At 40.3% G+C, this 12,430-nt stretch overlaps 1 protein-coding gene across 1 annotated transcript in view; it reads right to left on the minus strand.

The window, feature by feature from the left end:
- Nucleotides 1-3,683: 3,683 nt before the first annotated feature.
- The window catches only part of LOC108790270 (probable threonine--tRNA ligase 2, cytoplasmic), a 41,838-nt gene continuing 33,091 nt past the window's right edge, over nt 3,684-12,430 (minus strand). The window contains exons 16-24 of the mRNA XM_018560493.1: nt 11,322-11,488; nt 9,435-9,597; nt 8,468-8,605; nt 8,303-8,380; nt 7,934-8,034; nt 6,329-6,433; nt 5,166-5,238; nt 4,534-4,648; nt 3,684-3,936 (exon numbers count right to left, since the gene is read on the minus strand). Coding sequence (XP_018415995.1) covers nt 3,788-3,936; nt 4,534-4,648; nt 5,166-5,238; nt 6,329-6,433; nt 7,934-8,034; nt 8,303-8,380; nt 8,468-8,605; nt 9,435-9,597; nt 11,322-11,488 — 1,089 coding nt within the window. The 3' untranslated portion in view covers nt 3,684-3,787. The remainder of the gene's footprint in view (nt 3,937-4,533; nt 4,649-5,165; nt 5,239-6,328; nt 6,434-7,933; nt 8,035-8,302; nt 8,381-8,467; nt 8,606-9,434; nt 9,598-11,321; nt 11,489-12,430) is intronic.

A 12,430-nucleotide genomic window follows, 5' to 3' on the forward strand; every position in this document is an offset into this window, starting at 1 on the left:
TTCCAACATACCCCCATCCTTTGCTAATGATTTCCCTCATTATATACACATTTCTAATTTATGTAGCACGACCTACTATTTTACCTCTTTTTGGTTAAACAGACAGCCATATAGATTCTTTATACCCCAGACATCCAACCTGTGTCTATTATAGGCACACACCCATACATAATAATCCAGGTTGTCATTTGGCATCCCGAGATCACAATGCTATCAATATGATATTAATATGCCGTCCGTGTGGGTTGTTTTTGGTCATCCCTTCATCTCTCCTCCCACTCAACCTTATGATAGACTTGCTCTGCTCGATCTATGCCCATTCCCCCAAGCACAGCCCCTAAGTGGGAGTGTCCCCTTAGACTTGTCTCCTCCACCAATCACAGTCACTCTGGGCAGCGTCTGACTCCTCCCAGCTGTCAAATGTAAACACTGGCAAGGCATCCCGCCATTTCTATTGCACTTTAAATTGAGACTTGACAAAGAGGCAGAGCCTCGAAACGCGTAGCCGCCGGCATTGGACACTACCCTTGTCCTGCTCTTTTCATTCCCCTTCGTTTTTGACATTCCAGAGACACCACCCCCACAGACTATTGGGGTCTCCGTACGGTCCGGCACTAACACCGCCTTATACTCGTGCAGCTGCGGCTCAGCCTGGCCAGCTGAGTTCACGCTGTTCACACGATCACCCCTGACAGTCCTCAGTTCGTTCCCCTGCAAATTTTCACGGCGCTGTAGGACCAGCGGACACACGATATGCTGACAACAGTAACGTGAGTGGTTTCTTTACAGTAGTGGCGCTTTCTCATTGTGTGATTTTAGTTGTGTACCCACAGGGTTCCTCTGCCTGTTTTTGTCAGAGGTTGCACACTGTATTCCTGATCACTCACTTTCCTACAGTACATTTCCGTATAGCCGATTGAAGTCTTTTACCCAGCAGATAGTGCGCTTTAGCCCTTTTTGTTGTTTTCATTTGATAAAACGCAACTCACACAGCTTTTGAGGACAAAGACCAAAATAAAGTGTTTATATTTCTGGCTCTTGTCTCTGATAAAATCCACTGTTATTTCTTGGTAAAGTGTCCCATCTCTCTCTCTCTCCAAATGCAGCCTAGTAAAAAGGCTTGAATGATATTCATTATGTCTGTGCTATATTACTGGCACTTGTCTCTGATATAATCCACTGTAACTTTATTTCTTGATAGAACCTGTCATCCCACTCTCTCTTCAAATAAGGCTTACTAAAAAGGCTGCCATGATTTTTATATATAAAACCTGCCTTATCTCTCCTTCTTACATAGTTGCCCAATCAAGCTGCTTATACACATATACGCATAATTAGCTATAATTTCACGCTGAAGTTGCTAGAGGGCCAGACCATCATAAATAGGGAAGCAGGTTGTTTACCACGACAGAAGTGATTTTTTTCTGAATATATGGCTAAACAACGCGATGTAACAGCCTTTGAACATGGGATGATTGTTGGCGCTCGGAGCCATGGATAGTAACTGTGATATATGACTGGCTATAATCTCTGCAATATGGCTCTGTGATTTTCATTTCTTCATAGGTGCCACGTCTCTGGAATGTGGGGTTGTGGTTTTGAAGTGTTTTTGTGCATTCTGTTGACATTTTATTAAGCTTTGTACACAATACAATGTGGTACTGCATTTAAAGGAAAACTTTGAGGTGAGTGATTTCTGCTCATCCTCATAGTTAGAGCTGACGTGTAACAATGAAACTGTCACAGGTCGGCTCTATAGATCGGAAAGTGAGCAAACACATAACAAATCGCTCACTCACTTCCCAATCATTTCCCTGAAGAAAGCAGTGACCGTCAGTGACCGCTCCCCACAGCAATTCCCCCCTCCTCTCTCAAGATACTCTAGCTCTGGCTGGGGGAACAGAAGGGTAGGGGCGGGCACAGCTGGCTCTGCCTCTAGATAGGCAGAGCCAGCTGTCAATCAGCCAGCTGGGTGGATCTCAACAGTATTGTTGGGGTCCTCCCGGCTGCGGAGCTCTCAGTATATAGCGAGCTGTATTTAATTGTGAACTTGCGATATACTGAGCTTTGGGTCACGGGAGGACGTTAGTATATGTCCTCCCGTGACCCTAAAGAGAGCTATGGGATAAAAAAAAGGTTACCCCATAGTTCTCTTTTAAGTAGGATCAAATGTTATGCTATGAAATTGCTTGTGCCACTGTTTGATAATTATTACAAAGTTCAGAAGTTTAGCGTTATTGCATTTCAAAGTAAAATTCTTCCAATAACTTTTAGATCTGTCTACTACTTCAACCTCTCAATCCTGACCTATTACTGTTTAATTAAAAATCATGTGTCACAAACAGAAACTTCCTAAAAAAAACCTCTTTTCCCTAAGTTGAAATTCATCAGATAGGGATGCTGCTGTTTTATATATACCAAGGAATAATGTAAAATATAATTTTTTTACACATACATAAATATGTGATGCCAGAATGTGGTGCAATTGAGACTGTCCCAGAGAATCTACTTTTCTGTAACACCACATATAGCCTAAAGTTATCTATGAAGCACATGATTTGAAGAATTGTTTTTTTTTTGTATGTTGTCAAAGTTACATAAAATGGAGGTCCCCCTCCTAGCTGAACAGTATTACGTTTCAGTCATGACTCATTGCCTGGCTTCCTGATTAGCAAGAAATCGATTATTGATAGGGGAGGCTTAAAGCCGCTGTCAGTTTTTTTTTTCACCATCTGTGTCTCAGGGAGATTTCTCTTCAAGTCCTGTCCTGTAGACTCAACAAAATGTGAGAGTATCTTTTTCCAATATGGGGAATTGTAGTATTCAGTGAGCATGAATGAACCATAAAAAGATTAAATATGTGGAGGTTGATTTGCTATAAAGCACTACAGATATTAGTTTACAGTTACCATGTCAGGGTTTCTTACCGTACCTCCTCCAGTTGCAGTAGGACTTATTTTGCAGTATGTTTAACACTGCTGTTCCTCTTTGGTGCCCTCTCATGACTAAACATCATCATTCTGCAACTACTAGCAAAACGTTTATCAAATTCCTGTCTCAGATGATGATGCAAACACCTGTGCACTATTTAACCATCTGCTTGTCCATTCAATCTCCGCCCTTACGTTTGTTCTGATCAACCAAGTGCACTGCTGTTGTTCCTGTTACCTGTGTATGACCCTGGCTCTGGCTGACCTCCTGGTTCCAGATTCTGGCTTTGTTCCCATTCATCCTGCTCTCAGTGGTCCCAGACCTGGTTTGGCTGACTACCCGCTGTAACTTCTTACCTCTCTCTTGGTACACAGACGACGTCCTGGACATTCTCCATTGCTTTTGCATTTATGTTTATTGTTGTTTTCAATAAACTCATTTTATATTTTAAACCTGCACTTGAAGTTTCTGTCCGGTTTCTTGGTTCCCTAACATACCATCTCTCCATGCTAATAAGGCTTTATGGTGTCCTTTGTGAAGGCCCATTTTCATAAATGTGTATAGGTGTATTGGGGACAGTTCCGATCGATTATGGCTCTTAAAGCAATCTCTTTGCATAATTGGAAAGATAACATATAGGTGCGCATGTGAAATCCTTCAAATGTCATGGGATTCATTTCAGCTATTGTATTGACCTAAAACCCCACTGAGGTGCTACGTTTCAGCTAAAAGGGGAAATCATAAGACAAATGTAAATGACCAAAGTTCTGTTTATTGGCAATATAAATTTGAGAGTGATATTAGCAGCAGAGTTTTGATTCCTGAAATGTAGTGGTATTTTCTCATCATCCGGCCTTTAGAATTCTTCTTCTGCATTCTTACTCTGTGACTTCTTTAACTTTGTGAGTTTTTCTATAGCTTCAGCTATAGACACCTCCCCGTGCACCTTGTTATCTCTTGTCCGCACGTTGACTGCCTTGTTTGCCCTCTCTTTCTCTCCAACCACTAAAAAAAACATAAAAACAAGCGTTTTTTTTACCCAATGGGACCAAGTATTTAGAAGAACAAATATAAAAACACAAAAGTTTGGAGTTTAAAGTGTGTGTTTGGGATATTTGTAGTTCTGGATAGAGTGAGAAATGATTGCAGCCCTTTCTGGGATTTTCCTGCAATCTGGGGTTCCACTTTAATAGGTTTCCCTTTATTTATTTAATTATTTAATTATAGCAAAATGCAGGGAGACTAAAACCCCTGTTAGCATTTTATTGGTTCTCAGCATCCTGGTTTCAACAGTTTCCCTATACAGGAAGTGAGGGGAAATCTGTTACCATGACACTAAAGCTGGCCATACACCTATAGATTATCTGCAGATCTTCTATGGCCAGATGGAAAAAGTGCAACAGATTCCTCCATCTACGCTAAACTGTGTGGATGGAGGAATTTCCTGCTGGGCCAAGCCGCAGTATCTTGCTAGTCGGCCCCGCTGGCTCTCAAAACACATGAACAGCCTGATGGGATGCAGGCATTAGTCAGGTATGGAGGATAAAGTTGATGAAATAAGTAATATTTTTATAGAAGTATGGTAATAATTTAAAAAGTTACCCAAGATAAAATTGTACTGCGCCAGTTGAGCATTTCGTATCTTCTTATTCAATGTACAGCTGTGATCCAAATCCACATCAGCCATAAATCCAGCATCAAAAAAGTCTGTGCACACCTGAATGACCATTAAAAGAATACAGTTAGCAGAAAACAAATTGTCTTTGTTTGGTCCAGCTATGTCCTCAAGTCACCACTGCAAATATCTCTACCAAACTACTTTTCATGATCAGATTGTGTTTAGGGATAATACACACAGGGTTTGGCACCTTTTTGTAGAACTGTATTTACCTTACTATTTATTTTACCTTTACTGCTGCACGTAATAATACCATCTGATCTATAAATCTTTCAGACTTCATCATTGGTGCAATCCATAAAACTTTACAGAAAAAGGTACGGATCTTTATTTCTAGCCATGTGACTAATTTTTAAATCTGATTAGAAAATAAGGATCCTTATTGTGCCATGTATATTCAGAATCTTGCGAGTATTTATTTTCTGAAAAAAGTATTTGGATAAACACAAAAACAGTTCAACATTTGGACTAGGACAGCAAGATCTGATAAATGCCATCTCTTGTGAATAACAATTATAGGTTTTAGGTCATTGTAAGTATACAGTATAGCACTCGCCTGTTGTGCATAATCCTCTGAGCTTGGTCCCACAGGGACCACCATCACTTGGCGTGGAGAAAGCCAAAAAGGCCTAAAAGACAAAGTGCACAGAAATACAACTTTACAAAGGGAACATATGATCAATACTCCAGATAGCAAAATAAATGTGAAACTATCAGTTAACAGAATAAACAGATCTATTTAGCTAAGGTAACCCATATTAAGCCTCACCTCTGAAACTTGCTCTTTCATCTAGGACTTTCATCACTCTAGGCCAGTGATGGCGAACGTTTTGGAACCAGAGTGCCCAAACTGCAGCGCAAAATCAATTTATTTATCTCAAAATTGCCCACACTGAAAATAAGTTTGGTATTGCGTTGCAGTTTGGGCGCTGGGGTTTAAAAAATGTTCAGCATCACTGCCTTAGACAAAATAGAGAAACACACATATTTAAACATGTATACACTCAATGAAAAACACACACATCACAGACACGCATGAAAACATACACACAAAACAAATACACATGTAATGAAACACACACTCATTAAAAAACAAAAACAAAATCACCACACACTCATTAAAAAATACACACATCATACACACATTAAAAAACACACATACATTGTCAGCTCTGTCAGGTTTTCAACATGTTCACTGAATCTTAAACTAAAAGAAAACTGCACCTCAAGCCATAGGCTTAGGGCCAATGCACACATGCGCCTGTACCATACAATGTAAATTTAGGCATATTTCCCCACTTGAGAGCCACAGGTGCTGCATACAGCTGCCCAGAGAAATCAATGGCTGTATGCAACTGTACATACAACCCCGAAAGCAGATTGTCTGTGTTCGGGGTTGTATGTCCATGCACTAGCGTGTGTGTTTACGCAAGTCCAGTATTTACCCACGTGCAATCATTGTAACTTAGAGACATGCATAAGCAGATGTGGTGATGGGGTATATTAAAAGTAAAAATGGTATTCTGCAATTTGTCACCATTATGACAGCACTAAAATCAATGCACTGCAGATCGAACTTAAAGCAAATAACGCAGGAGAATGAAAACCAAAATGAAATTAGATCCGTGCACACTGTGTAAGTATTTTTTCTGTGTCAGCATTTCAGAATTCTAATAACATTGGAGAAAGACTTCTTAAAAAGAAAGAAAGAACAAATACCATTTTCCACCATAGTTTTCACAGAGAATTGCGATCATCCTCTCCACAGATCCCAAGATAGCACGATGAATGATAACTGGCCTTTTCTTATCATCTCCATCATTGCTGCATGAGAAAGGTATACAGAATGCGTAAATATAGTGGCAATAAAAAAAAAAAAAAACAGATTGGGAGAGCTTCTCTATGGCCCAGATGAACAGAGACATAAGCAGAGAATGGAGCGTGGTAGGACAAATCATTAGGCTATACTCTGGAGACACCAGCTGTATATATTGCAGTGTCAGATGGAACACTGCTGGGAAACGCTCTGAAGGAGACAATTCTATATGGTTATAGGTCAGAGCAAAGTTGCAGACCATGCTGATTTGGAAGGCAATCAGTGAATATAGTCTGCATTCTGTACTTTGTAGGAGAGGCTACAGTCAGACATTTGCAGCACTAGCCTTGTGTATAGGGAAACAGTAACCGTAAACGGAACAGTTGATCAAGGGTGTCCACTAGTGCTTAACGTCCTGCTATCAGGATTTGTATCGCCACACTAGAAAAAACAATATCTGCAACAGCATTTGTTCTAGTAGATACATGTAAATAAACTGTAATATACATATCACACATTGAAAGCATCTCATTTTAAGTACAGCTGAACTCCAGGCAAACAGCTAAGTACATAGATAGGACTGCTGGACCTGAAAATGTCCTGCCTGGCAGTGTAGGAAACCCGATCATTCACCACTGCAGTTTCCCTTTCATTTACAGGTCTCCTACCCACCCCAGCCTGTAACTAGACCGTAAGAGAAGCAGCAGGCTGATTAGCTCACCTCCATTTCACTCTGCTTTCTTCTTCCATCAGCCTACTCCTTTAACTGCAGCAGACCTGACTGTCTACTCGTGCTGCTTCCAACTCCCCCTGTCTGACCTCTAGATTACAGTAGAGTGCAAGAGGCCACAAATTCGGGCACTTATACCACTTGCATTTAAATCTATGCATTTAATGATGTATGGTGGAGCTGCATTATTTTGTGCCTTTTATATCTGCCTGGAGTTCAGCTTTAAACAAACTCAGGACTTAAATCTTAAAAATGCATTCAAGTACCCAAACCATTAACAGAAATGCAGCCTATTTGTGTATCACTCGGCTGTAGATCCTCCAATCATCTCTGAATTGGTGCGGACACTGTCCTTCCTCCTGCAGGGTGGCTACTTTTGTTCTCTTATGGTCCCTATGTTGTAAAGTAGCCACCGCTTCAAGCTCACTCCCATGATGCACTACAATTTCATGTTTACTTTACTATTTGCATTGAGCTTGTAGTCCATAACAGGAGTGAGCTTGGAGCAGTGGCTACTTTACAATACACACAGAGACCATGAGGAATAAAAGTAGGCACCCTCCAGAAGGAAGGACAGTGTCGGCACCAATTCAGAGATGATTGGAGGATCTACAGCCGAGTGATACACAAATAGGCTGCATTTCTGTTAATAGTTTGGGTACTTGAATGCATTTTAAAAATTCAACTCCTAAGTTTAGTGTCACTTTAATGTATAGTGCCCCTTTAAATTTGCTCATTGGTAGTTTGAATGTTGATTGAACCAAGAAACTAAACTTACCTTACATATGTCAGATTAAACCTGATTGGAAGCTGAAAATCCAACTGTATGGTTGCACACTGATGGTACCTGCCTATGGCATCTTTTATTTGAATGTCAATCTGTGAACATAAAAACAGAAATAGAGAAAGTATGGTTTGGAAGGTTCTTACTTATAATCCCATATGTCAAACTCCAAATAATATCACTTCGAATCATAACACTATGGCCTGTCTATGCGGTCTAATTAGAATCCAGCCAGATTGTCCAAATTTTACAATATTTTGCCGGAAGCCCCTATCCTCATACTTCGCACTGTAGTGGCAAGGCACAATTGACCAACCTTAATAAAATCCTGAATGAACCATAAGGGCAAACAGTCATAATTACCTTGGGACCGTAGAAAGCCCCATCTCCAGGGTTCAGCTTCCAGGGCTGTCCAAAATCATTTAGACTGTTCTCCAGTTGCTGGAAATACAAAGCATGGATTTTACCTTACCCAAAATACAACGGATAAACCCACAATATCTGTGAAGATAAAGGTGTAATAAAAACCTTTTCAGCTTGATTCCACATTTCTATTTCTCCGAGGTAGTTTTCAGGCCTGGTTGAAAGGTGAAGTTGGAAGGTGAAGCCAAATACTGCATATACAGACTGCAGGAACTGCAAACATCCCTTCATTTCCTCCTCTATCTATAAAGAGAGTATACAGCATGATCACAGTGTCAACACCAATGACAGTTATATACCGTATAATCCGTATAATCCCAATTTTCTCACAATTGTTGATAACATACCAATTCTTTTTTCTTTCAAGACCATCTCCGGACAAACAAAAAAATTACTCTTGCAGTGGGGTATAGCAAGGGTTAAATGCTTTTTGTCTAGGGGCTGGAGTAAAGCAGTTTTATTTAGCTGATTTCAGCTCCGCCAGCAGCCAGCGTTGTCCTCTTCTTCCCCTCTGCTTTGGCTGGTGCACTGTCCCTCAACATCCTCATGTCTATTGCAGGTTTATGGAACCTGCATTAGATGTGATGACATCAGTAGTCCTTAGACCACAGGAGAGAAGGGGAGAGGATGATGCAGGGACCGGTCTAGCAGCTCAGAGGAAGAAACTGCGGGGAACGGTCTAACAGCCCAGAAGCAGATAATAGGTGCAGAGATCAGGTAATTGAATCTTTTCCCTACTACCCTAGACAAAAACGAGCACTTAACCCTTGCAATGCAGGGGTAGAACCACTGCAGGGGTAGTTTTTCTGTTTGCCTGGAGATGGGCTTTAACAGGATAGTCATTATGCATGAAGCATATTTTCTTACACACAAAGGACAGTGACTTGATAAGCATTTGTAAATTATCAAAAGTCATACTGATCCCTTATGTTTGTGCAGTATCTCTCAGTATCCAGTGTGCCCCATGTTAGCCATTATCTTTAAATTTATGTTCACAAATTCTTATCATAAAAAATACAGTTTACTGGCATTATGCCATTATACATAATACATACAGTGTTACTGATTTTACCTGCTCCATTGTGCAGAATATATGTGCATCATCCTGCTGGAAACGACGAACTCTGGTCAGCCCGCTTAACGTTCCAGATAATTCATTACGATGCAGTACACCAAAATCTGCAAATCGCAAAGGCAATTCTCTCCATGAGCGAGGACGATGGCCAAACATAAGACTGCAACAAAGTTAACAGCCATAAGAATCTGGACCATTATAAGATTACAGAAAATTCCCTTTATAAAGCAATATTTAGTGGCACGGAAGTGCCTTCATGGCACAATCAAATTGCTGCTGGACTTTTGTGCTCCATTATAAGACGAGAAGTACTTTTTGGGGGACTTTTTGTGGAGTTAAAGCGTCAGTTTTGTTTTGCATATATCTATTGCTAGCAAGCAGTAGATATATGCAAAAAGTGTAAATAAAAAAAAACAAAAACACGCTTTTAAAAGGGTTAATACTTCCCCGCGCGCTCCTGTCCGAAAATGTGAAAATTCTCGGGCGGCCGCAAAGCATCGTGGGGCAGGCGCATGCGCAGATCACATTTTCGGCCGGGACGAGAGGAGACACACAAGGCAAGTATATGGACGAGTGCACCCGCATGCAAACACCGTGGGACAGGAAGTGCCAGCAAGCCCATAGGATTCAGCGCTGGATTGGAGACCCGCCGCAGCGTTGGAGGGACAGGTGAAAAAGGACAAGAAAGAAGATCGAATTAATAAACATCATTAAAGGTAAGTGCTAACATTAACATGGGGGGGGGGGGGGGGGGATCTGGACCAATTTCCTAATTTTTGCGCGCACATGATAAAATCTTACATTTTAGCTAGAAAACAGCTTAAAACCCTCAAACAATTATATATTTTCTAAAAGAAGAGGCTTTCATTAAAAAAAAAAATGGTAGCTGCAATTAGTTGTCATATGGTATTTTCACAAATGTTTATCAAACCAGTATTTTACACCAGTAAAATACACCAAAATGAAATTTAGTGCACAGAAACAAAATATAATGCCTGATTTTTTTGTAAGATATACAAGATGGGGGTCACGTCAGGTAAATAGATACCAGACATGTCAAGCCTTAAAATTGCATGCGCCTGTGAAATTGCAAAAAAAGAAAAAAAAAAACTGCAATACCCAAAGTTTCCCACGGGTGACTCTTTAAAAGCTTTTACCATGCATCAGTTTAGTTTTAACTGTGATTGATAGCCCCAGACTTTTTGCTCTCTTGCCAATGTTCGCAGTGATATGTAACGCTTGATGCAATCGTTGTCTTCACACACATGCAAACCCTGGTGTATCTACCTATCTATTATTATTTTTTTACACTTAACTTACAAGCCCTCTACATAATAGCAAAGGGGATGTTACAGGTACTCTTTATGAAGACATCAGGTGTCTAAAAGACCCCTAATGTCACCTAGGGACCCCAAAGAAGCAGTGATCTGCTTCTCCAGCTTCTTCTCCAGCTACAGGAATTGGAGAAATGACAGCTTGAAACCGGAAGTGAAGTAATACAAATCACTTCCGGATTCAGTCATCAGAGGGGAGATCAGCAGGTGGGAGTGTGCTCACCTCCCTTCAATCAATGTGCACAGACCTGCCATGCTGGTCCCAGGGCTGGGCCAGTGGAGCCGCCAGATCACTTGTATGTGAACAACCATCGCCATATGTTTAAAACGGTACCAAGATCCCGGCCACTGTTTGGTATAACTGTTTCAGGATGCCATCGTTTATTTACTTTAGGGCTAAAGTCCTCTGTACTGGAAAATTAATAAATGCACATTTTTTGTGTAGGTGCATTTAAAAGGCATAGGTGAACTATGCCTTTAAGCAAAAGACAGAGAAAATATCTTGCAGATATGGTAAGTCTTTCAGAAGAAAACTATAGCGCCAGCTTACCAGTGTCCTGGACAGTTCATTGGCTTAAGGGCAAATGTTTCCTTTTCAACCTCGAAGGAGAACATGTTCTCGCTGTAATGCTGCCAGTGACCAGATGCTTCCCACAGCTTACTGTTGTAGATGTTTGGTGTTGCCACTTCTGTAAAGTTCCTATTCTGGTATTCGTCCTGTGACAATTTTGTATTACTTGTGTTAAAACAATAACTGCAATGCTTTAAAATGCATATTTTGACTGGAATGTACTTTTACAAAATGTAAATAAATAATATCCATGGACAGATAAATACATGCGTCAGGAGAGAACCAGAGTGACATTGTTTAGAAGAGTTCTTAGTCAGAGGACAATTACACTTTCTGGATCTCCTTTGTAAATGGCAATCAATCATTCTCCAAGACAAAACCTGACATGAAAAGGAACTTTATACACCATATTCAGTAGGGTCATTTGTAGACTATGGGATGACTTATTTTAATGGTTAATGGCTTTGGGTTTGTTTCATTTAGCCTTTACATGCTTTAAGGGTTTTATATACTTTTTTACATTTTTCATGAAATTCTATTTTTCAAATTAATTTTAAAACAGCATGTTCACCCATGTCACTGGCTTTGCAAAGCAATTGATCCTTCCTTTTAGACTGCACCTCCCCAAATGCTACTTCTGTGAGAGCCTTATACAGTGCAGAGAGAGTAATTGGGGATGCTTAGGGAGTCTGTCTTCTGACTCATACAGCCCTTTGTGTAATCTGTCTTTCAGCTATCCAGCTTAAAAAAAAAATATATATTTATATACATAAATATAAATAGCACACGCAAAACTGGTGTCTAGTCCTTTGCCCTCTGCCTGCCTTTTTGGCACAAGTTCCAGAGTTCTGTTCCTATTTCAAGTACCGTATATACTCGAGTATAAGCCGTCCCGAATATAAGCCGAGGTACCTAATTTTAGCCAAAAAAACTGGGAAAAAGTATTGACCCGAATATAAGCCGAGGGTGGGAAATGAGGCAGCTACTGGTAGATAGATACCATTAAAATACATTAATATTTATTTAAAAGAAAAATAACCTAGCTCTGTAAGTGGAAAAGGGGGTACAGGGCTACATATCATGTACTA

Source organism: Nanorana parkeri, unplaced genomic scaffold (assembly GCF_000935625.1).
Source record: "Nanorana parkeri isolate BGI_ZX_2015 unplaced genomic scaffold, ASM93562v1 scaffold459, whole genome shotgun sequence".
NCBI lineage: Eukaryota > Metazoa > Chordata > Amphibia > Anura > Dicroglossidae > Nanorana > Nanorana parkeri.